The following is a 27,228-nucleotide window of genomic DNA, read 5'->3' as shown; positions in this document are numbered from 1 at the left end:
GGTATATTCTTGTGTTTGGATAGAATGTTCTATAGATGTCTGTTAATCCCAATTGGGTCATAATTTCTGTTAGTTCTTTTGTTTCTTTGGTAAGTTTCTGTCTGGAGGTCCTGTCTAGTGGTGAGAACAGAGTGTTGAAGACTCCTACTACCAGTATATGAGGTTTTATGTGTGATTTGAGCTTTAGTAATGTTTCTTTTACGAATGTGGGTGCCTTCGTATTTGGGGCATAGATGTTCAGAATTGAGACTTGATCTTGATGGACTTTTCCTGTGATGAATGTGAAATGTCATTCTTCATCTCTTTTGATTGATTTTAATTTGATGTCTAATTTGTTAGATACTAAGATTGCTACACCAGCTTGTTTCTTGGGTTAGTTTGATAGGAAAATCTTTTCCTAACCCTGTTCTCTGAGGTAACATTTGTCTTCGACATTGAAATGTGTTTCTTGTATGCAGCAGAAGGATAGGTTCTGTCTTGGTATCCATTCTGTTAGTCTGTATCTTTCTATAGGCAAGTTTAGACCATTGACATTGAGGGATATTAATGAGAATTGATTATTGATTCTTGTTTGTTTTGAATTTATTGGTGGTGGTTTTATTGTGTATGAATCCCCTTTTTTTTCTTTTGGTGTTTGGTAAAGTGGGTTTATTTATTGTCTATGTTTTTGTGAGTATAGTTATCTTCGTTGGGTTGGAGTTTTCCTTCCAGTATTTTCTGTAGGACTGGATTTGTGGATATGTATTGCTTAAATCTGGTTTTGTCATGGAATATCTTGTTTTCTCCATCTGTAGTAATTGAAAGCTTTGCTGGGTACAGTAGTCTGGGCTGGCATCCTTGTTTCCTTAGTGTTTGTAGGACATCTATCCAGGACCTTCTGGTTTTCATAGTTTCCATTGAGGAGTCAGGTGTAATTCAAATTGGTCTGCCTTTATATGTTACTTGGCTTTTTTCTTTTGCTGCTCTTAATATTTTCTCTTTATTCTGTAAGTTTGGTGTTTTCATTACTATGTGGCGAGGGGACTTCTTTTTGTGGTCCAGTCTATTTGGTGTTCTGTAAGCTTCTTGTACTTTCATAGGCATATCCTTCTTTAGGTTGGGGAAGTTTTCTTCTATATTTTTGTTGAATATATTTTCTGTATCTTTGAGCTGTATTTCTTCACCTTCTTCTATACCTATTATTCTTAGGTTTGGCCTCTTCATAATGTCCCATATTTCCTGGACATTTTGTGCTAGGGATTTGCTGAACTTGAGATTTTCTTTGGTCAATGATTGTATATCCTCTAATGAGTCTTCAACACCTGAGATTCTCCCATTCTTGTATTCTATTGGGTATACTTACATCTGTAGTTCCTGATCGTTTACCCAGCTTTTCTATTTCCAGCATCCCCTCATTCTGTGTTTTCTTATTGTTTATATTTCAGCTTTCAAGCCTTGAATGTTTTGAGATATTTCCTTCACTTGTTTGTTTGTTTTTTCTTGGCTCTCTTTAGGTTCTTTAAGCAGTTTATTTCTTGAATTTTTGAGTTTTTTTGCTTCTATTTCTTTAAGGGATTTTCTTGTTTCCTCTGTGAAGGTCTCTATCATCTTCATAAAGTAATTTTTAAGGTCTGTCTCTTCTGCTTCATCTACATTGTGCTTTTCAGGTCTTGCTGGTGTGGAGTCTCTAGATTCTGGTGGAGTCATATTGGTCTTTCTATTGCTGAGTGTGTTCTCATACAGTCATCTTCCCATCCCTTCTTTGAGTGTGTGCAGGTAGGGTCTCTCTGTCTCCACTTGTCTCCCAATGATATATGTGAGCAAAGTGTTAACCATCTGCAAATCTAGATGGTCTGGCTTTTCCTGGTATTCTCTACACTCAAGCAGAGCTCGGTAGGAGGAGGGCTAGCCAAGTGTGGGGTGTGACAGGAATATCCTCCTTCCTGTCTAAAGTAGAGCCCAGAGGGTGTGGCATGGGGGTGGTTCTTAAGCATAGCTCCCTGGCACTAAGTGTGTACTCACTTTGGTTCCTACGTGCTGATTATTATATTTGTTTCAGATATATTAATTATATATGTTTAAAATGATATTTGGAGGGTGGCTCGCAGTTAAGAGTGTGTGTTATTCTTGTAGAGCACCAGGGTTAAGTTCCCAGCACCCACCTAATGGATCACAGCCATCCACAGCTCCATCTAGAGGATCCAGCACCGTCTTCTACCTCTGTGGGCACCAGGCACACATGTGGTACTTAATGATATTTTCATAAAATGCAATTATTGCTTGCTGCTCATATTAAAAAATAGATTCTTAGTACATCATTTATTCGGGGGAATACATATTGCCTGGTTTTATTTTAATTATTTGTCACAAGCAGCTATGAGAGTAAATAACCTTCAATAAATGAAAAAAAATGTAAAGTTTCAAGAGTAAATAGAAAATTTTAAAACCAATAGACATGCAATTTAAAATATTATAATAACTTTTAAATTGATTGATTCATCCAAAAAATCCAAGCCTTTCATTTTAGTATTTTCAGTGATAATGCCCAAATATCCCAAAAAATGCTAATAATATTAGAATTCTGTGTTTGATAGAAAGCCTTAACTCTATCCACTAGATTTTACATTATTTTTACCAGATATAATGGCTCCTACCTACCAATCAGCTAACTGATAAATGGTCATGAAAACATTCAACAGAAAGTACCTCAAGAAGCAGGTGGACTAGACTCACCGGGTCTGAAATTCAGAGGGATGGGAGTGGACTGGCTGACTGCCTACTTCATCTTTGCTTTCTTTTTCTTTCCTGTGTCTTATGAGAGACAAAATTCTCAGGGTGTGGCCTTCTATTAAGCACTAAGACAATATAATCAGTTATCTGAAATGATGCAGGAAAAACAAACACGGTGTATCTGACTACACCCTTGAAAACAGAATGTTTTAGTGCCCTTTGGTCACCAAAACATTATGTGTGAGAATACACTTGGCTAATATTTAGGGGAGACAAACCATCCTGTAGTACGATTCAATTCTTATGCTGGCTACCTGAAGGTACTGTCACATCTCATAGATTGATAGTTCAGTCCCACAAAACTGTGTCCTACTTCAGATATCAAATGTGCATAACATACTATATTTCTGAATGGTTTCTTAGCTAGACACTATAAGTATACTATAGTTTTGAAAGACTTTTTAGCGAAAAAGTATAGTTCTGTGAGTCATTGGTTAGATTTGTAGAGTTTGCTACACTCGCTCACAGAACCCAGAGAATGTCAGTTAGTGATTTTCATTTATTTCTGAGGGTATCACAAAGGATACAGATGATGAGGTGTTGTATCAGTAAGCTTCTGCTACTGTAATAAATACCTGAAGCAATCAACTTATAAAGAGGAAAAGTTTTACTTTGACTCACACAGGTTTGGAGTTTTCACACCATGATTAGTTGGTCCCAGTGCTTTGGAAACTGTGAAATTGAGGGTGCATTCGCATCAACGTGCAGAGAAACTAGTTTACCTGAAGGCTGAGAAAGGGCTAAGGGTTCACTGCCCATTCTAAAACCATTCTTTCCCCAATGATGAGAAGACCTCCCAACTCACCCTCAGCTCTAGAATTCCCACCAGCACTGAGTAGTGTCAGGCTAAGGAGCAAAGCTTTACACCTTGGGTCCTTTGGAGGACAATTCACATCCAAACTGTAGCCTATAATGACAGTGAGGTAGGGCTGAGGAAGCCTCCGGTGCCCTCTAAGGCAGCCTCTATGTCCTCTAAGAATCCCCAAGTTGACTACTAACTGAAGCTTCCTGAATTCAGACCTTTAATTTTGTGTGTGTGAATGCTGCATTCTTTGGCTACATTTATTAAACCAGTGCCCATTGATGATAAACTTAGCCACTAATCCCTTCCTCCTTCCAAGAGGCTTTGGATAACACTGAAAAAAAGCCAGTTCTGTAATCCTGCATTGATTTTTCCTGTGCCAGCTCCCATACTAAGGAAGGAAGTTACTACCTACCAGTAAACCCATTAACCTATAAAAGGCATCATCACTAGGTATTACAAATATTTTAAGACTGTATATGTTAAAATGAAGCAGGAAGATTAAATATAAGTTTAGCCATGTCATGAATGGTTTCCCTGGCTTTTAAATCACAGTGCTTGGTGTGCCCTGTTGGTAATGAGAGATGATCTACCCAGTCCTAGTACACCATTTTCTACCAAGACCAGACAGCAATTTGATCCTTTTATAACTGGGATATTTGCAAAGCAACCCAGCTGGAAAGACAGCCTTGCCAATCACCTCCCATGTTTGCCTACTTTCCATGCATCCTGCTCCTAGCTGCATTACAGTACATTTTTTCCATCAGAAAACTCCAGTGTCTTCCCTTTTCAACTTTGCACTTCCCCTTACTCTTTCCCCAAATCCTAGGAATGTTCATGCTTTTATTATTTCCAAAAATAAACTCTTTTTTACTATACTTGGGTTTTTGTCATTTAAAAACAATAAAATAAACTTGTGTTCCCCATCATACATACAAGGAAAAGTTGAATTTGGATTCAAATGATAGATAGTGGAATTGTGTTCATTGTTCTCTATTGTGTCTGGGCTTGGGACCAGAAGTAATGGCAACCAAAAGGCTTCCATTTGCTCTGTCTTTACAAGCTCTTTTTAGTGCACAGATGCAATTTTAATTTTAATAGGAGTTTTTGAATTGGAGCTGGTTATCCAAGAGTCATGCTGTAACAGGGTCACAGCAGATGGTGTTTCTACTGGGTTGACTAATGATTTTCTTCTCTTTCTTTTCCAGTTAAACCAGCTACTCTTGGCAGAGTTCCCCCAATTCTGCAAAGAATTAATCCAAGCCTGGGGACAAGTAAGAATTTCTGTCATTTTATTAAGTTGCATTGATGGTTTCCATGTGTTAGTATAATTCAGTCTACTATCCTTTCTCTGTTTGGGATACTAGTGACAGAAAACGTGACAGAATTTAAAATTTTATAGGCAAAAAGTATTTTGGGGGGATTTACTTTTCAATTTCTCTGTAGAGCTCTTTCTTTGTTTTTGTTTTGCTTGTGTTTGCAGGTTAACTGTGACCAAACTTACAGAGAGAAAAGGATCTAGAGTGGATCAACAGTAATTTGTTGAATTTAGAAAACCACCATGTTTAACAAATCCCTTTTTAACATTATTATTATTATTATTATTATTATTATTATTTGGAGGTATTATATAATGCTTCCATTGGAAAAACATAGAATTTGTCCCTCCGACCAAATTCCCTTATACCTCAAAATACTGCCTTCATATGAGCTATCTATTCTCTCTTAAATGTCAACACACATCCCCCTTTTCTTTTGATGATCTCTTTTTTAATATTTTGCTTAATTTATATTAAATTTAAAATTATATACCAATCCCAGTTCCCTCTCTCTCCTATCCTCCCACTCCCGCCACCATCACCGCACCCCCCATCCACCCCTCAGAGAGGGCAAGGTCTGTCACATCATTTGGGACAGGACCCAGGCTCGTGTATCTAGGTTGAGACAGGTGTCCCTCCATAGGGAATGAGTTCCACAAAGACAGTTCACTGGGAATAAATAGTGGTCCCACTGCCAGCAACCCCACAAACTGTCCAAGTCCCTTCTTCCCCCCCCCCCGTTGTCACCAGTATTCAGGGGGCCTAGTTCAGTCTTATGCAGGTTCCCCAGATGTCAATCTGGAGTACATGAGCTCCCACTCGGGTCAGCTGTCTTTGTGGACCTTCCCAACATGGTCTTGACCCCTTTGCTCATATTATGACTCCTCCCTCTCTTCATCTGGACTCAGGAGTTGGCCCAGTGCTTAGCTGTGGATCTCTGCATCTGACCCCTTCAGTTGCTGGATGAGGGCTTTGTGGTGGCAATTAAGGTAGTCATCAGTCTGATTATAGGAGGAGGCCAGTTCAGGCGCCGTTTCCTCTATTGCTTAGATTCTTCACTGGGTCATCCTTGTGGATTCCCAGGAATTTCACTAGTGCCAGATTTCTTGTTAACACCATAATGGTTGCCTCTATCAGGGTATATTTTAACTTGCTCTGTCACTCTGTCTCTCTCCCTGCTTGATCTTCCTGATCCCTCATGTTCTCCTCTCCCCTGCCCTCCTCCACTCCTCTCTCTGCTACCACTCTACCTCTCCCCCCAAGCTCCCAATTTACTCAGAAGATCTTGTCTATTTCCTCTTCTGGGAAGGGGGATGTCTGTGTATGTCATTCTTAGGATTCACCATGGGTTGTGGATTGTAGGTTGGTTATCCTTTGCTGTTATGTTCAATATCTACTTATGAATGAGTACATACCATGTTTGTCTTTCTGTGACTGGGTTACCTCGCTCAGAATGGTTTCTTCTAGTTCCATTCATTTGCTTGTGAATTTCAATATGTCATTGTTTTTTATCACTGAGTGGTACTCCATTTGTGTAACACATTTTCTTATACATTCTTTAGTTGAGGGGCATCTAGGTTGCTTCCAGATTTTGGCTACTGCAAATAATGTTGCTGTGAACATAGTTGAACAAATGTCCTTGTAGTATGTGTGTGCATCCTTTGGGTATATTCCCAAGAGTGGTATTGCTGGGTCTTGAGGTAAATTGATTCCCAATTTTCTGAGAAGCTGCCATCCTGATTTCCAAAGTGGCTGTAAAAGTTTGTACTCTGACCGGCAATGAAGGAGTGTTCCCCTTACTCCACATCCTCTCCAGTATAGGCTTTCATTAGTTTTTGTTTGTTTGATTTTTTGTTTTTGTTTTCCTTTTTAGTCATTCTGACAGGTGTAAGAGAGTATCTCAGAGTTGTTTGATGTGCATTTCCCTGATAGCTAAGAATGTTGAGCAATTCCTTAAGTACCATTTGAGATTCCTCTGTTGAGAATTCTCTATTTAAATCTGTACCCCATATTTAATCAGATTATTTGATCTTTTGGTGTCCAGTTTCTTGAGGTCTTTGTATAGTTTGGAGATCAGCCCTCTGTCAGATGTGGAGTTGGTGAAGATCTTTTCCCATTCTGTGGGCTGCCATTTTGTCTTGTCGACTGTATCATTTGCTCACTTCTGTGTCACACTATACCATGAACACTTAACTGTGATAGGCACGTGACACTGAATGCTAGCCTGATTCTAGCAAAGATCTCCTTTTTTCTAATGAAGTAGTTTTACCTGTAAAGCTAGCATTCAACATAAAATACACTAAGAACACACAATTAATAATGCTATGTGAAAGTTTATAAACTCTCAAATTAAAAACAATGCCCCCATGAAAGAAAAATAAAAACCCTTTCAGAGTTCTGATGAACTTTAAGCCAAATGTATAAGATTTTATTAAGTATACAGAGAGGAGGTTTTACAGGAGCCTGTGCCCTTCTGAGGAAATTTTTAAAAAGTCATCTTTTAACTAAATATTTATTTCCTGACACCTCACAGGCATGTGCAAAGGCTAAATAATTTCTCACAAGTGTAACTTGAAGCTTATCTCCAAGGTGATCCCACAGCCTGTCCAGCTGACAGTGCATACTAACCATCACACCAGGGTCACAAGAAACATTCAAGGGACTTTGCAGCACTAATCTTAGGCTCTTTCTAGCTAGTCTAGTATACCCCCCATGTTTATTGGGGTGCTCTAGAAGGATGGAGTTAATTATAAATACACATATATGTGGGTATACATATATATGTATGTATAACATATATATATATATTATTACATTTATAAAAAGCAGTGAAGATTCCATCACTGGCCTGAGTCCACATCAGAAGACTGAAGAAGTTGGAAGTCATGGCAGACTATAGCAGCACCAAAATCCCTCAGGTGGCAAGTGGGACCTGACACACACTGTTTTCTGCCTTTGAACAGCTTTGTTCCCCGGGGACCCCCACCCTTTTGGGAAGTATTATCCACTTTCAGGGAAGCTCTTTTTTTCTTATCTGTTGTCACACATGTCACTGTTCTCTAAGCACCTTAACACACACTCCTAGAACTGTATTTCACTCTTACGTATCTCAATCTAATTACATCAAGCTTCAAAACAAACCACCACAATCTCCATACTTCTGTTCCTCGCATCCTTGCAGTATTGTGTCCCCTTTTCCAGAATTTATCTCTTTCCTCCTGGTATGGAACAGCCCATCATGAAATCTTTTTTTGAACTTTAGGCATGTTTCTAAATAATACTCTATACAAAACTTTTCCTAATTCTCCCAAGAAGATACATGCTCCATTTTGGAATCTCTTGGATTCTCTTTCTCTCAAAGAGAAGACATATAAAGCAATGGTTTAATAATTCACTCTCTTAAGTAAACAGCATGACTTTAAGTCCCTGATCTATGACATATGTCCTACATGATAATGTCTGTTCATTACTTCTTTGTGCCTTATGTCTTTTTAGGTATTATAATGAAATTTTTATTTTTTAATGTATTATTTGAGAATTTCATGCATGAATATGATGTATTTTAATCAAATAGATTCCCTCCTCTCCAGCTCTTCCTGTACTCTCCCAGCCACCATTGTTCCCTCCCAACTTTATGTACTGTCTTTGAAATTCCAAGTCCTCTTAGTGCTGCCAGTATATGCATGGGTGTAGTTAATCCACTTGGACATGGGAAGCCTATCAGGGATGCATCTGAAGAAAGCTAAACCTCCTTCTCCCAGCAGCCATCAGTGGCCAGTTGCTAGTCACATAGGGTGGCATCTCATGAGCCTCTTCCCAATCCATGCTGGAATAGAGTCTGCCTCAATCTTGTCCAGGCATTGTGCAGTGCAGTCATACATGCTATGAATTCTTTGTGCAACAGCCATGACATGTCTGTGCAGGAAACACTATTTCCCTGCTCTGACAGTCTTTCTACCTCATCTTCTGCTATAATCACTGATCTATGATCCATGGGAGGAGGGAATGTAATACAAATGTCTCATTTACAGCTGAACACTCCAGAGCCTCTCGTGATCTGCATATTGGCTAGTTGTGGATCTCTGTATTAACCACCATCTACTACAAAAAGAGCTGGAGAACTGCAGTACTTTATAGATATAAGGACAAATATTTAGGGGCCATTTAATTCTAGGTCCCACTTAACAGAAATGCCTCTAAAGCCAGGCGGCAGTGCCCCATGCCTTTAATCCTAGCATTTGGGAGGCAGAGGCACGTGGATCTCTGTGAGTTTCAGACCAGCCTGGTCTACAAGAGTGAGTTCCAGTACAGCCTCCAAAGCCACAGAGAAACCCTGTCTCAAAAACCAAAAAAAAAGCCTCTAAATAAAGATTTATAATAGCCAATTCATAAAGTCCTTATAAAGATAATATTTAAGCAGAAGTACCTAGACCCTTTCTAAACTTACATGATATGTATTGCACACTCTTGTCCAATATATATTAGATTGAACACTGTGTTACTCCCTCCAAGCAACTCTACTATGTGACATAAAACCATCATACAAAATTTTGTGCATTTTCTATCCCCAACTAGTAAACTGTACCATCCTTAAGATTTGGGGACTTATCTTATAAATCCTTGTATCCTATAGTTCCTGTAAGTATTTAGAACATGCTGAGTTTTTAGTAAATGGTTGAATTTTACATTTGAAAGAAATGTAGACAAGAATGGTTCCCCAACACTTAAGTCCTCTCACTACTTCAATTTCCTTCAAGTCCTTCATTGGTCATTCATAAGAAGAGAAGAATAAACATTTCTCTCATCCATTGCTATGTATATTTAGACTCTTTCCTGAAAGCCTTCCGCTAAACTTTAAACTCAGGTAGTGGAGTTAGAGCCACAGTCTCACGTTGGTGCATATCACAGAAGATCTCTATGGAATCACTGTTGTATCCTGACAGCACTTCAGCAGCCAAGAAAGCCTTATTCCTGATTACAGTTCACCACTGCTCCAACAAACTCAAACCACCCTCCCAGTTTCAAGCATTTTAATTGAATAATTTCATCATTAAGAACTCATTGCCTTACTTGCAAGGGAGTCTCACTGGGGAAATAGGCTACTCTTAGGGTAGGCTGCATGTCCAGCAACAGATGGTCAACAGAAAACAAACTCAAACACAACTTTAAAGTATTTTTGTTTCCTAATGTCCTGTGAGGGAATATCCCCTTTTATTATTTTATCTATTTATCATTAATATTTTTCTTCTCTCTTTTTACCTATGGACCTTTTTGTATATATTATGGATCCCAGTTTAGTGTTTTTTAATGGGATTTCTGGGTATTTGAACAAATTATTTTCTGCATCTGTATCTGCTTCCTGAACCTTTTCCTGGGCTCTTTTCCTTCTGTCTGTTTGTTTTGTGCTATTCTGATGTGTTAGTTTGTTTTATCTTTTATTTTATTATTATCCCTTAGAAGTCTTTTTATTTTCGAATGAGAGACAGAGAGGGAGCGAACCGATTTGGGAGAGGGGAGGAACTGAGAGAAGTAGAGGAAGGGGAGCGGTAACCAGGATGTAATATGTGAGAAAAGAAATACATTTTCCATAAAAGCAGGGGGCGGGAAACCCTTGTTGCCTGACAGCACAGCAAAACGAGCCACCGCATAAAGGAAGTATGGCTCTGCACAGTGTGTATTAGATGGAACACACAGCGTTCCTGGGTTACAAAGAACCTGAGTTCTGGGCACACACTGGAAAGCAGTGCTGACTGGGTTCTGACATTGAAGCCTACTGTGAATTCTTGACAGCCTACTTGTTTATAAAAGTTTCAGTCAGCGATTCAGTAAGTAAACACGGATTCGGTTGATGGTTTATAAGGAGACAGTGTTTATGTTGGCTCACTCTAGAATCCAAATGAGTGGTAAACTCCTCCTGACTCACATGCAGCCCTAATCTCCAGATGATGCCAAGCCATCTGGTGGTGCTCTCCAGCCCTTTTCCTTGCTTTTCAGAAACAGCAGGCAGCCAGGTAGAAAGGAAACAGACCAACAGAAAGTCAAGAAGATACTGTGACTGCAGTGCTGTGTGCCTGCTCCTAGTTGAGCAAAACAAAAAAATAAAGCCTGGTGTAGAGAGGTTTGCCTGTAATCCCAGCTCTTGGGAAATGGTAGCATGAAGGTCAGTAGTTCAAGACCAGCCTCATTTACATAACAAGGTCAAGGTGAGCCTGAGCTGTGTGAGACCAACTCGGAAAGAAAAAAAAAAGTTACACAGTTTCTCAAACAACCACATCACTATTCACTCATCAGTGACTCTTTTCCAGCCTCAAATACCCATGTGGAGACCACAATTATCATGACATTTTGTTACAGACTGTGCTTCACACGGAGTGTGTAAGAACAAGGGCTCTTTATAAGATAAATATCCAGTCATAACATGTTCTAAATATTCCTTCAATTCTGAACCATAATAAATGATAATATTTACCACTAACTTGTAAGAAATCTATTCCTCCTTTCTGTACATGCTTCAGTCACTGATAATGGAACCTCTAAAATGAGGGTCCTTTTGGTGACACATACATACTATGTTCTTCTTTTTCTTTGAGGTAGAATTTAAAATGAATAGTTAAAAAGTGATAACACTCTTCTTTAGAAGTCTGCTAAGTATGTTTAAACAGGTCCCTGGAAATTACAGTGTTCTTGTGTGTACTCTATATACAGATACCTAGCATCATTTTTCTGCCAAAGCACAGCATACATGTTCAAGGATAAAATCCAAAATAAATATTCTGTCACCCTCGATGGCTCCAGTAGGTAGTGTTAGGAACTATGGGAAGTTTAGCAGCCCACAGTTAGTTACAACCTTTGCAGTCTTGCCTGTAGCCTATTCATTTGTTGATTAGTTAGTTCCACTACTTCAAACCCTATTCCTTAATCAGCAGAGAGCCCTAGATTCTAAATTGTAGATATAGATTATGTATCACCAGGATAGAACATCTATGACTATCATTCCAGAAAGGCCGTTGGTCCATATAGCTCCTGTGTATGACAAACAGGGTTTTTAGGCAATATCAAGTTGTGAATTGAAGGAAAACTGTTTAATTTCCTTGGGTATGTCACATATTTAATAGAAGTTACTGATAAAGAAGAATCTACATTGCATGCTTTTAAAAGATGCATGGATTTAATAAAGAGTTGAAGCAAACATACCAGGATTACTTTCCAAGGAATTGGTTGCCGAGTGGCAAGTGTGCAACACAAGACAATATGTGCTTCAACAAAAACACTCAAAGGCTGATTGTTTTCTAAACAGAGTTCTTGTAACTGAGTAATGTGGCTATTTATATGTCTTTCTTTAAAAACCTTTTAAATGTATGACTTCTTGAATTTATATTTTCACATGATCCACCATGTATATGGGTCAACTGAAAGACGACAAGGGTTTTCTTCAGTGTTTCTTAGCAGTTTAGAGTTTGACTTTGTGTGTGTGTGTGTGATTTGATCCCTCTTGACTGGGAATTTTTGTACACATGACTTGAGCTGGAAGCCTACACTCTTCTTTGTCGTGTAGATGCTTGATTTCCCTGGAATCATTCAAAGTTTTTAGAATTTTTAGTAAAATTTACTTGACCATAAAGGGGAAGGGTGAACACAGTAAAAAAAGTATGTGTTATACTTGAAAGAATTTGTCCATATGAAGCAGTGATTTACAACAACAATAATGAAAAGTATCAGTTTTATAAAGAATGTGTTTACCTATAATTCACAACATGTGTTACAAAGTAAGGTATTGTGGGTCTTCTTTCCTTTAGATTAACAATTCTTTAAATCAGAGGTTGCAAACTAACTCTCAGATCAGATGTGTAATCTATAAAAAAGTTGTGTTGGAACACGGCCAAGTCCATTGTTTCAGCTTGTCTGTTACTGCTTCAGGATCACTGAGATACAAAGCATTGGCCCATAAGCCTAAAATAAGTCCCATCTGTCCCCTTAAGAAATTATACCAACACCTATCCAAAGAATATAAATGATTCTTCGTGTGGTATGGCATTTTATGAGGCTAATCATCCATTTTAGGCAGGTGGCCATCTTATCTTCAATTTGGTAATGCATTAATAAGAACACTCTACTAGTTTATTTCATAGTCAACTCTTTGAACAAACTATACTGTAAAATAAGAATTAACTGTCTGGAAATCCATAAGGACTTGTGCATTTGTTGCTATTAAAGATTCTCCATCAAATGGAAGCTAAATACATTTGAATACTCAGTGATAGATACCAGGGGCAATTATTTGCCACTGACTATCTTTGACATGTCATCATTATGTCATAATGTTTACCCATGGAAAGTCAGAACAACATGAAGTATGACTTTACATGACCGTACATCTTCTATAAAGTGACTGCTGCCATTGAAGTCATAAAAGATAAAAGATCTTCCCTTAGGGGAGTTGGGGAGGAACTGGGAGTAATTGAAGGAGGAAACTATAATCAGGCTATATTGTATAAGAAAAGAATATATTTTTCAATAAAAGAAAAAAGACCTTTTCTTTAGGAAAAATGTGCATTATAAAGTATTATAACTCTGAAACATTACACTATTCCAATAGATATATTTTCAGAGGCAATTCATGAATCCTTGATGTATTCTTAAATGTCAAGCATGCCTTCATTTTTTTAGTAAGTTCTCTTGAGTTTTCATATGTTGTTGAGAATTAACCTATAACTTTTCTTTTTTTCTTCCCTAGTGTTCCTTATTAGAAAGACATTTTAAACCCATATTTGAATTATTGTGAAAGCAAATGTATAGAGCCTGTCCGTGCTCTGCTGTCAACACATACTGCTTCATGTACCATGAAGTTGTGGCAGGCATACCCCTCACAAGTCCTCAGAGGAACAGAGAAAGCCCAGGCCCAGCCCTATCACAACAGTTTTCTTTCCTGTGAATTGAAACAACCTTCTGGAATTCTGACCGTATTGCACTGAACCACAAGTCTCAGGGTTACAGTTGCCTGGTCATTGGAAACACCCTATCTTCCCTTCCCTTCATTCACTACTTAGCTTTTTCTGTTATCTGGGGAGTTATAGAAAAGACCCTGCCTCTAGTGTAGTATATCTTACACTTGAGTAACATTTCTTAAGGAAATGAATCTCACAAACTCTCAGACAATAGCTGTACAATTTTGAGGAAAAAAATTTAAATACAAATTTAGTGTTCTTTCAGTTGCGGTTTACACCCATGAATAATTGCAAGGCTTAGTAGCCTAAGAGGCCCCAGCTCTCTCCTCCAGCACCAGTATGGAAGTCTGGCTGAGAGATTAATTTGTCTCTTTACAGATGGAAAAACAGGGGGCACCAAAAGAGGAGGCTCAAGGGGTTCTCCAGTCTCTACATAGGTGGGGTACCTGATGGGAAAGATAGGGCTACAAGCTGAGAGGGAGCACAGGAAAGCAGCTCCCGTCTGGCTGACGTGCTTCCGGACAAGGTTCTGTAAAGTGTTTATCACAGTGTTTGACACCTGGGAAATGCTGAGCTGGCTCCACCTTCTCCATTAGAAATGGTTGCTAGGAATAAAAGAGATGAGGCTTGTGCGCACAGCTTAATGCTCTGCCATTGTAACAGCCTTTTTCTGTTTTCAATGGCGAGTCCATCTCTAACTGGATAAGCCTCACTCCAAAGCTCCTTTCTCGAAGCCTTTGGGAGACTTACTGTGTATATGAAACGAGCCTCCTTCACTGAGAGACTATGGGCTGTTAATGATGGTTGAGCGAAGAGTGTCTTTTTCTTTCGTAGTGTAACAACTGATAACTTGCCCATGCTCTAGTAAACAATTCCCACTTGTGAAAGAAACACTAATTAAACTCAATGAATGAAAAAAAATAAAAATTGAAAAATGTCATTGAATTATGGAAAGGCTTGTTAGAAAGGGGGGTTCAAAGGGAGGAAAAGGGAGTGAGAGGGGGTAATATGGATGAAAATGACCCAAATTAAGTGTATACACGTATGAAATTGTCAGAGTGAAAAGGGGAAAAGGATTGTATGGGTAGAGAGTTGGGAGGATCTGGGAGAAGTTACCAGAGGGAAAAGAATATTATGAGAACACATTGTATGAAAATATAATTTAAAGGGGAAGGAAGAAAGGGAAAAGGAAATGGTAGGTTTTGACCTAAAGTTGACTGAGTGAAAAGCTTGTGTGCAAGACAGTATGGATATGTCTACGTCACTCACCACCATCAAAGTTTTCTCTTATTCACCCAGGTTAATGAGTAAAGGACGAGTCTAATGCACGTTAGGTTTAAGTTCCGTGAGAGAAGAAATTTCTATTTTGTTCTTGCTGTTTACTTAGCACTTTGAAGGATGTAGAGAGTACAAACAAAATATATCTTATAGGAATGAGTGGGCCTGCAGGGTAAACTTGCACTCTAATTGGGTAAGTGGTGATCCTATATGTTCACATCCTAAGAGAAAAATTACTACCATGAAACACTACTAACTGGCAACAGGAGCTTAGCCATAACCTGCACAACAAGGCAGACCAAGTGAGGGAACCCTGAGATCCACAGTCCCCACCAGCATTCTAGCCTCCACAAGCTTGCCCCCCCCCTTGACTTTCAAATCGAGTCATTGTGGCGTCAGGCTGGCAATCATGTGTGTACCTTTTCATTTGGGATTTAGGGCTCTTAGGGTTTTATTTTCACTTTTAGCTTCTTGGTATCTGAAACTGTTGTTCATGAAGCTGTATTAGGACCATGACTCTTTAATATGTATTTCAGCTACCAACAGAGGAGGTGAACAGATCACTTAAAATGAAACAATTTTTAGTACACTATAAACATAGCTTTAGCTATAATTACAGTGTGTGGGTGATGCTGCTGAAAACTGCTGTAATTATGACATTATGGTTGAGAACCATCTGAATAGAAAACACTGAGCCTCGTTGTGCACAGCTTAAGATGCCATCATGGCCCCTTTCAGTATGAACAAGACTGATCAGCCCATCCCTACAAAAGCATTGTTGTATGTTAACAATACAAGATCAAGGGACAGAGTAAAATTACAGGGAATATGTTGCCTTTATTTAACTTTCCTGTGCTCCTACAAGTCTTATACAAAGGTCAAACGTAGAGCAGAGAGCTGGCTGTCTTGAAAGGCTTATGAGTGAAGTCACAGGGAGAAACAAGCCTGGAAGACCAGTGCCATCTTTCTTTGCCCCTGTCTCCTGCAAGACAGCCTTTCATAGGTTGATGGAGTGCTGTTTTAAAGTTTGTTCCCATGAAGACTGTTTTCTTTCCTCTTCAACAGACAGATCCAGTGGCTCTAGATGTCATGACAGCTACCATAGTAATGGGTCTTGCCTGGCATGTTTCTGATACCAAATAAATTTGTCTAGTCATTGAAGCATAAGCTGAAATTGATTTACATAATTTATCTCAATACACACACACATATATACATACATACATACATACATACATACATACATACATATGACTGGAGATTTCCAGCAACAACACAAAATGTTTTAAAATAAAAAGAGCATAGCCGGAGATCCCGGCCTGGAGAGCCTGACCCACCACTTCAAAGGTATGAACTGTTGGACACCTGTTTCTTGTCAACAGGGGAATACTGTGTTTTCATTCCACCTCCCTGGGCATCAGGTGTACCTTACAAGCGATGGGGAAATGTGTGACACACAGTAATCTGGGGTTTACTGCCATAGCAGAGGGAACTGTGGGTGACTCCCATTGGAAGCGATGGGGAAATGTGTGATACACAGTAATCTGGGGTTTACTGCCATAGCAGAGGGAACTGTGGGTGACTCCCATTGGTGAACAAGGTTGGCAGGGGATTTCTGGCACATAAACAGGTAGCTAGAGTATTTTCTGAAGGAAAGGGGGACATGGCCAGCCATTCTGCATATGTGGGAGTGTGTGTTAATATATGCTTTACATTATGGAGGGGGAAAGTATTTGTTTCCTTGACTTTTTCTTTATTTCTGGAATTACTAGGGCCCTGTTCATCTCCACACATTAAACATCAAAACAGATTCCTCACTCTTCCCTGTTAATATAGAAATATGAGATTTTGCCTTTCCTTCTTATTCTACTCCCTTGTTCTGCCCTAAATATATAAGGAATAGAAAGGGAAGGAGAAGAAAGAAAACAAAAATATAAAATACAAATAGAAATATGTCTTGTACCTAACTGGCAGCTTATAGGACAACTGTCTGACATTAGGCAGTTTCTCACTTCTTTTATATTATGACATCCCCAACAAACCAATAATTTGCAATGTCACCAGCCCTTAACCTCCAATCTCCTAAATTAACCAGCATTAATTGTTTCCTGAAGAGTAAGGATAGCCTTTCCTACCTGAAAATTTCTTAAGACACAATGGAATGGCCATCTTAGCAATCTGACTAAACATCCAGACTACATCACAGAGCCTGGGCCTTAGCTCTGAATGACCACTCTGGAAAAACCACTCAACCTCTGAGGCTGCAGCTGCTCATCTGTCAACAAGAATACATGCCACCTACATTACAGCTTACATGAAGATTTCCATTGAGCATGATGCTGGCTTCCTTTCATTTCCTGTCCAGCTTTGAAAAAAATGTGGTGTAGTGCTTTATTAGCACATACATACATACATACATACATACATACATACATACATACACATATAATTTAATTCAGCCATAAAGAAGAATAAAATTATGCCATTTTCAGAAAGAAAATGGGTGCAACTGGCAATCATCAAAGTCAGTTTCCAAAAAACAAACGTTGGAGCTATCCCTCTGGCAGCATCAGGTAAACAGGCCGGCTTCCTGGCCTGTGTTCCAGTGCCTGCAGATCGCCTGGGAACTGCACAGAGCTCCCAATCCTGGCGGGAGCCAAGCACCCCAGACTCCAGATCTTCTCTCCCACCATTGAGACCAGGAAACGAGAGGAGCCTGGGAATCCAGGGAAGTAGCTATCCCTCCGGCAGCATCAGGTAAACAGGCCTGCTTCCCTGCCTGTGTTCCAGTGCCTGAGGATCGCCTGGGAACTGCACAGAGCTCCCAATCCCGGCGGGAGCCAAGCACCCCAGACTCCAGATCTTCTCTCCCACCAACGAGACCAGGAAACCAGAGGAGCCAGGGAGACCAGGGGAGTAGCTGTTCCGAATCAGGTACAACAGGACCCAGCATAGGATCCAGGGGACCAGGTAGGAGGCTAAGCGCCCCAGATTCCTGTTCTTCTTCTCCACCCACGGTCCAGCATTTGGACAAGGAATAGAAGAACCACCAGATTATTGGACTTGCTAGCACCCACCAAAAGGGAACTCTGGTCCCCAGACCAGTAAGGGGCTCTTTCTGCACCCACTAGAAGAAGAGATGGGAAAGAGACAATACAAAAACACAGTCAGCAACAGAAAAACAAATATGACACCTCCAGATTCTAAAGACTCCACACCAGCAAGACCCCAACACTCCAATGCGAATGAAGCAAAAGAGAACGACCTTAAAAGCACTTTCATGAAAATGATAGAGGCCCTAAAAGAGGATATTGGAAAATCCCTCAAAGAAATGGAAGAAAAAACAAACCAAAAAAATGCAAGAAATGGAAGAAAAAACAAACCAAAAAATGCAAGAATTGGAAGAAAAAACAAACCAAAAAAGGCAGGAAATGGAAGAAGAAATGAATCAAAAAATGCAAGAAATGGAAGAAAAAACAAAGCAAAAAATGCAAGAATTGGAAGAAGAAACATACCAAAAAGGCAGGAAATGGAAGAAGGAACAAAGCAAAAAATGCAAGAAATGGTAGAAAAAACAAAACAAAAAATGAAAAAAGATGGAAGAAGAAACAAACCAAAAAAGGCAGGAAATGGAAGAAGAAACAAAGCACAAAATCCAAGAAATGGAACAAAAAGCAAACCAAAAAATAAAAGAAATGGAAGAAAGAACAAACCAAAAAATTCATAAAAGGCAACAAACGGACGAACAGATAAACAGAAAATTGCAAGAAGCAATGCAAACACTGCAAGGGTTGAAAACTGAAACAGAGACATTAAAAAAAACACAATCTGAAGAAAGACAGAAAATAGAAAAGCTGGACAAACAATCATGCACTACCAATACAAGCATTACCAACAGAATAGAAGAGATGGAAGAGAGAATCTCAAGTGTTGAAGATACACTAGGAGAAATGGATTTATCAACCAAAGAAAACCTTAAATCCAACAAATCCTTAACACAAAACATCCAGGAAATATGGGACACCATGAAAAGACCAAACCTAAGAATAATAGGTATAGAAGAAGGAGAAGAAATCCAGCTCAAAGGGGCAGAAGGCATATTCAACAAAATCATAGAAGAAAACTTTCCCAACCTTAAGAAAGACATGCCAATGAAGGTACAAGAAGCCTACAGAACACCAAATAGAGTGGACCACAAAAAAGAAAATCCCCTCGCCACATAATAATCAAGACCCCAAACATACAGAATAAAGAAAGAATATTAAGAGCAGCTAAGGAAAAAGGTCAAGGAACATATAAAGGCAGACCTACCAGAATTACACCTGATTTCTCCATGGAAACTCTGAAAGCCAGAAGGTCCTGGATAGATATTCTACCTACACTAAGAGACCATGGATGCCATCCCAGACTACTATACCCGGCAAAGCTCTCAATCACTATAGACGGAGAAAACAAGATATTCCATGACAAAACTAGATTCAAGCAATATGTGTCCACTAACCCAGCCCTACAGAAAATTTTGGAAGGAAAACTCCAACCCAACGAAGCTAACTACAACCAGAAAAACATAAGCATTAGAGAATCCCTCTCTACCAACAGCCAAAAGAACAAAGGGGTGAAATTCCACACATAATTCCAACAACAACAACCATCGCAAATCGAAGAAGGATGAGCAATCAATGGTCATTAATATCCCTCAATATTAACGGCCTTAACTCACCCATAAAAAGACACAGACTAGCACAATGGATTCGAAGACAGAACCCTTCCTTCTGCTGCATACAAGAAACACACCTCACCCTCAAAGACAGACATTACCTGAGAGTTAAAGGTTGGGAAAAATTTTTCAATCAAATGGACCCAAGAAACAAGCAGGGGTAGCAATCCTAATATCTAACAAACTAGACTTTAAAATAAAATCAATCAAAAGAGATGAAGGAGGTCATTACTTACTCATCACAGGTGAAACCCACCAAGATGAAGTGTCTATCCTGAACATCTATGCCCCCAATACAAAGGCATCCACATTCGTTAAAGAAACATTATCAGAACTTAAATCTCATCTAAAGCCCCACACAGTTATAGTGGGAGATTTCAACACACCACTCTCACCACTAGACAGGAATACCAGACAGAAACTCAACAAAGAAGCAAAGGGTCTAATAGAAGTAATGACCCAACTGGGATTAACAGATATCTATAGAACATTTCATCCACATAAAAAAGAATATACCTTCTTCTCACCACCACATGGAACCTTCTCAACAATCGACCACATACTTGGCAACATATCAAACCTCAGCAGCTACAAAAAAATTGGAATAACTCCATGCATCTTATCAGACCACCATGCCTTAAAATTAGAATTCAACAACAACACAAACTGCAGAAAACCTAAAAACTCATGAAAATTGAATAATGCTCAACTGCACCATCCCTGGGTCAAAGAGGAAATAAAACAAGAAATTAAAGACTTCGTCGAATTCAATGAAAATGAAGACACAACATACCCAAACCTATGGGAAACTTTGAAAGCAGTGCTATGGGGGGAAGTTCATAGCACTAAGTGCTCACATGAAGAAACAGGAGAACAGTTATACCAGAGAATTAACATCACACCTAAAAGCTCTAGAACACAAAGAAGCAAACTCCCCCCAGGATGAGTAGATGCCAGGAAATAATCAAATTGAGGGCTGAAATCAATAAAGTAGAAACCAGGAAAACAATACAAAGAATCAATGCAACGAAGAGTTGGTTCTTTGAGAAAATCAACAAGATAGACAAACCTTTGTCCAAACTTACCAAACAGCAGAGAGTGAACACGCAAATTAACAAAATCAGAAATGAAAAGGGACATAACAACAGACTCTGAGGAAATCCAGAGAATCATTAGGTCATACTTTCAAAACCTGTACTCCACAAAATTCGAAAATTTAAAGGAAATGGATGACTTCCTGGACAGCTATCATTTGCCAAAACTAAATCAAGAACAGATAAGCAATTTAAATAGACCTATAACCCCTATGGAAATAGAAGCTGTCATCAAAAGTCTCCCAACCAAAAAAAGTCCAGGTCCAGATGGCCTCAGTGCAGAATTCTACCACAAATTCAAAGAACAGCTTATACCAATTCTTCTCAAAGTGTTCCACACAGTAGAAGCAGACGGGTCTTTGCCAAACTCTTTCTATGAGGCTTCAATAACCTTGATCCCCAAGCCACACAAAGATACAACTAAGAAAGAGAACTTCAGACGAATATCCCTCATGAACATTGATGCAAAAATACTCAATAAAATACTGGCAAATCGGATCCAAGAACACATCAAAACAATCATTCACCACGATCAAGTAGGTTTCATCCCAGGGATGCAGGGATGGTTCAACATACGAAAATCCATCAACGTAATCCACCATATAAACAAGCTGAAAAACAAAAATCACATGATCATCTCACTAGATGCTGAAAAAGCCTTTGACAAAATCCAACACCCCTTCATGATAAAGGTCTTGGAGAGATCTGGGATAACAGGGACATACTTAAACATAATAAAAGCCATATACAGTAAACCAACAGCCAACATCAAACTAAATGGACAGAAACTCAATGCAATTCCTCTAAAATCAGGAACAAAACAAGGCTGTCCACTCTCTCCATACCTTTTCAACATGGTACTTGAAGTTCTAGCTATTGCCATACGACAACAAAGGGGGATCAAGGGGATACAAATTGGGAAGGAAGAGGTCAAACTTTCACTGTTTGCAGACGATATGATAGTTTACAACAATGACCCAAAGAACTCTAACAGGGAACTCTTACAGCTGATTAACACCTTCAGCAAAGTGGCAGGCTACAAGATCAACTCAAGAAAGTCAGTAGCCCTATTATATACAGATGATAAAAGGGCTGAAAGAGAAATCAGAGAAACATCACCCTTTACAATTGCCACAAACAACATAAAATACCTTGGGGTAACGCTAACCAAACAAGTGAAATACCTGTATCGTAAGAACTTTGAATCTTTAAAGAAAGAAATTAAAGAAGCCCTCAGAAAATGGAAAGATCTCCCATGCTCTTGGATAGGTAGGATCAATGTAGTAAAAATGGCAATCCTGCCAAAAGCAATCTACAGATTCAATGCTATCCCCATTAAAATCCCAGCACAATTCTTCACAGACCTCGAAAGAACAATAATCAATTTTCTATGGAAAAACAAAAGACCCAGGATAGCCAAAACAACCCTGTTTAACAAGGCAACGTCCGGAGGCATCACCATCCCTGACCTCAAGCTCTATTATAGAGCTATAGTCCTGAAAACAGCTTGGTATTGGCACAAAAATAGACAGGTAGACCAATGGAATCAAATTGAAAATCCGGGTATTAACCCACACACGTATGAACATCTGATCTTTGAAAAGAAGCTAAAAATATACAATGGAATAAAGAAAGCATCTTCAACAAATGGTGCTGGCATAATTGGAGACTGGCATGTAGAAGAATGCGGATCGATCCATGTTTATCGCCATGCAAAAAACTTAAGTCCAAATGGATCAAAGACCTCAACATAAATCCAGCCACACTGAACCTCTTAGAAGAGAAAGTGGGTGGTACCCTTGAACGAATTGGTACAGGAGACAGCTTCCTGAACATAACACCAGTAGCACAGACAGTGAGATCAACAATTAATAAATGGGACCTACTGAAACTGAGAAGCTTCTGTAAGGCAAAGGACACAGTCAGCAAGACAAAAAGGCAGCCCACAGAATGGGAAAAAATATTCACTAATCCCACATCTGACAGAGGGTTGATCTCCAAAATTTACAAAGAACTCAAGAAGCAAGTCTCCAAAACAGCAAAGGACCCAATTAAAAAGTGGGCTGCAGAACTAAATAGTTTTCAATAGAGGAGTCTAAAATGGCTGAGAGGCACTTGAGAAAGTGCTCAACATCCTTAGCCATCCAGGAAATGCAAATCAAAACAACTCTGAGATACCATCTCACTCCTGTCAGAATGGCTAAAATCAAAAACACCAATGACAATTTATGCTGGAGAGGATGTGGTGAAAGGGGAACACTCCTCCATTGCTGGTGGGAGTGCCAACTGGTTCAGCCACTTTGGGAATCAGTATGGAGATTCCTCAGAAAAATGGGAATAAACCTACCACAAGACCCAGCAACTCCACTCTTAGGCATATATCCAAAAGATGCCCATTCATACAACAAAGATGTCTGTTCCACTATGTTCATAGCAGCTTTATTTGTAATAGCCAGAACTTGGATGCAACCTAGATGTCCCTCACCTGGAGAGTGGATAGAGAAAATGTGGTACATCTACACAATGGAGTACTATTCAGCAGAAAAAAATAATGGAATCATGAGATTCGCAGGCAAATGGATGACACTAGAAGAAATCATCCTGAGTGAGGTAACCCAGTCACAAAAAGAGAAACATGGCATGTACTCTCTCATATATGGATTTTAGACATAGATCTGGGGAGTGCCAGCCTACAATCCTATGGCCAGAGAGTCTGGGAAACAGAAACTTCATTTAGTGGCTGGTTAAGTACTGAGCTGAACTCAAGAAAGCCAGTAACAGAGAGGGAGGACTGATGATCAAAGGGATTAAGACTGGGCTGGTTTAACCCCCAGAAACAGCTGACCAGACAAAGGTTAACTCTTGAATCCCAGGCATCAGCCTGGGAATCCAGCATGGGACTGATCAATACCCCCTGAATTTGGGTGTCAGTGAGGAGGCCTAGGGAACCTATTGAGCCTTGGACAGCAGATCAGTACCCATCCCAAGTATACACACGGACTTTGGACTCCCATAGAACAATGTGAGGTGCACTCTCACCCTGAACTCTTGGGGAAGGGTCTAGGCCCTGCCCTATATGAAATGACAGACTATGGACACCCCCATGGAGGGCCTCACCCTCCCTGGGGGACTGAGGGGATAACGGGGGGGGGGGTTGGGGGGAGGACACGGGAGGAGGGGAGGGAATGGGAGAGGGACCTGGAACTGACTTGTGAAGCAACCTCGTTTCTTATCTAAATTTAAACTGGAAAAAAAAAGAAAGTTATTTGAAAAAAAATTTTAAGATTTAAATAAATAAATAAAATATTCATTTAAATATAAAAAAACAAAAAACAAATGTTGAATTCTTTTCTCATCTGTGATTCATAGGTTTTTATATAGATACTTAAAATTATATAGGTATAGGCCACATGAGAGTACAAGTTAAACTGTCTAGGATAAAAAGGAGGGGGCTAATGGAAAGAACAGAGGAGGAAAAGGGAGGAGACAGAAAGATGTAGGGAGTAGGGGAGTGGCTATGCCCAAAGCAAATAAAAGAGAGCAATTTAAATTTTATGAAGAATATAAGCAATTGTAAAATAATACCAATGACTAATTTAAAATAAATTGACAAATAAAATACCCTAATTAATGAACTTGAGCAAAAAAGCTGGGAGGAAACTACTATTCGAAGAAAAATACTTAGCAAAAGAGATTTTAAAAGGGTAGTCATGCATTGCTTAACAATGGGGACACATCCTAAGAAATGCATCCTTTGGGGCCTTACTCATAGTGAGAACCTACGAGAGTGAATGAGTGCAGTAGGGACTGGACACCACCATCATACAGATAGTTCATCCCTGGCTGAAATGTCGCTAAGTGGAACATGACTGTCCTTGATGTGTGCAAAGCCATGAAGGCCCACTGAAGAAGTAGCAAAGTCTTCTGAAAAGAACATTTCCCTTCAAAGGACTCTTGGCCACAGATATTTGGAAATGTGTCACTTGTTCTGTGAGCTTTATTTCCTGCTCTAGTTCAATGACATCCTCACTCTTGTAAACAAAAGAACAGGCAGAATAACTTCACCAGAAATGAAAAGATTTATCAGAACCAGCTATATTGATTAAATATGAAAAGCATGCTCTTAGGCACAGAGCAGGCTGAGTTATGCAACATTTTGAAAGCAAAATAGTCAACTCAATGATCAGTTTTAACTGCTACCAATGAATGTGACAAGTTGAAAAACTCGGGGTGGGGGGCAACAAAACAAAATCCAGTACACTTTGGTAAACAACCAACCATCAGGTGAAAAACAAGAACTCATTCAAGAAATGTAGATTTCAGTTGGGAAAGTACTTAGGAGTGGGAGAGTTTAAGGCCTGGAGGTTAAAGGGGAGGGTCTTAATAGTCTAAGTTCACTTCATGAAGACTTGGCTGGGAAGAAAATAAAGTTGTATAATAGAGAAAGATGAGGTCTTTGCCCAGTGTCTCTATCCAAGTCAAAAGACCCTTGCCTGGGTTTCAACCCTCAACCTACAAGTGAATTGGGAGTGTTTATTGAGTACTTCTTTATGACAGTAACATTCAGAGTCCCAGGGAAGCCAGGTGTGATGGTACACACCTTTAAAGCCAACACTGGAGGGGCAGAGGCAGATGGATCTCTGAGTTACAGAAAATGAGTATTGGGCTAGCCAGGGCTACATCATCATGAAAACTTGTCTCAAAAACAAACAAGAAAGAAGTGAAATATGGGCTGGATGGATGGTTCGGCAGTTAAGAGAGTGCATACTACTCTTGCAGAGGACCTGAGTCTGGGTCTCAAGATTGTAACTCCAGTCCCAGGCCATCCTCTTCCAGTATACTGTCACCAGCACCAAGCACTTACAACCCACACACAAGCATATGTCGCATACGCATAAAGATAAAACAATTGTTTGTTTTTAAGTCCCAGCGAACAGCCAGGGGAAGGTAAAGAACTTGAAAAAATGAAGATGTAGCTCTCAAATCAGAAGTGATTGCAGTTATGTGCCAGAAGCTATTGTCCCCATTTTAGCAGACCGTGGTATTATTCAAAGTCATGTAAGAAGGCATATTAATTTACTGAGTCATGTTACAGAAAGTGACAATAACAATGAAATGCTTGTATGTGGTTCACAATGCCAATTATCTGCAGTTGCCTTGGGAATTTGCAAGCAAGGACAAGAACATCACCAGTACCAGCTAGTCACCGATAATGAAAATATTTGTTCCAAACTTTTTCTAGTGTTATTAAATGATATTGGGTTGGAACTGAAAAGTAATAAGATTTATTTTCTTTAACGCATCACGAATAAAGTTACAGAGAATTTCTGAAGAAGAACTTTACAAATCATTTCTGCCATTATGATACTGCTGAAATGTATTTAAATTTTCCCATGGTGTTCCCTTTTAAAGATCACATTATTGAAGTGTGTGAGACTGGAATAAATGATTAAAATTATAACTTGTATCACTTATTAATCAAATCAGGTACTACTAACATTGAAATAAAATCTGCGACTTTAGCGGCTGGTGATGATGTACAACACAAGGAAGTCTTCCTCTTTGGAACACCTGATTGCCCTTTAGGAACTCTAAACAAGCTTGGAATATAGTTTTTTCTTTTCTTTTTCTTTTTTTTTTTTTTTTTTTTTGGTTTTACGAGACAGGGTTTCTCTGTTTGGGAGGCTGTCGGTCCAGCCTGGCCTCGAACTCACAGAGATCTGCCTGCCTCTGCCTCCCGAGTGCTGGGATTAAAGGCGTGCGCCACCAACGCCCGGCTATAATTTTTTCTTGATTTTGTATTTTTCCAGTATACAGATAATGGTATATTTGTCATGCTCACTTTCTATCACCACCATCCTCCTCCTCCACTCTCTCCTCCCACCGATCACCCTTGTTACCCCCCCCCAACATGCATCTACTGCTTTCATCTCTCTGTGTGTGTCTGGGAGATTTAATTTAAGCCTAGTTCTCCCTCACTTTACCTTCTCTTATTACCCCTCTTTGTTGGAGATGTGAGTTTTTGCAACCACTTCGGAAACTGTGTGAATGTGCCAAAAAAGAAAAAAAAACTGAAAATTTAACTAGCTATCCCAGTCCAGCATATACACACACGAGAAAATCTAGGTCAGTATACCACGGAGACTCCTGCACATTCCTGTCTAACACTGTATTGCTCACAACAGCCAAGATATAACCAGCCTTGGTGCTCAAGAATGGTACAAGTTACAAATGGAAAGACAAATGAACTTATATCATTATAAAAATAGATAACGCTGGAAATTGTTATATTAAACAAAATAAC

General features: G+C 39.3%; 1 protein-coding gene across 3 annotated transcripts in view; it reads left to right on the top strand.

Moving 5' to 3' along the window:
* Nucleotides 1-27,228, top strand: part of Ghr (growth hormone receptor) — a 252,717-nt gene that overhangs the window by 174,999 nt on the left and 50,490 nt on the right. For 2 of the 3 annotated variants that reach the window (XM_040757557.1, XM_040757558.1), the window contains exon 3: nucleotides 4,780-4,845. The exons of the other annotated variant lie outside the window; for it this stretch is intronic. In XM_040757557.1, the coding sequence (XP_040613491.1) occupies nucleotides 4,780-4,845 (66 nt within the window). The remainder of the gene's footprint in view (nucleotides 1-4,779; nucleotides 4,846-27,228) is intronic. 3 annotated transcript variants of the gene reach the window in all.

The sequence above is a fragment of the Mesocricetus auratus genome, unplaced genomic scaffold, assembly GCF_017639785.1.
Source record: "Mesocricetus auratus isolate SY011 unplaced genomic scaffold, BCM_Maur_2.0 Super-Scaffold_100015, whole genome shotgun sequence".
Taxonomy (NCBI): Eukaryota; Metazoa; Chordata; class Mammalia; order Rodentia; family Cricetidae; genus Mesocricetus; species Mesocricetus auratus.
The sequence above is the reverse complement of the archived record's forward strand: the minus strand, read 5'-3'. Positions and strand labels throughout refer to the sequence as shown.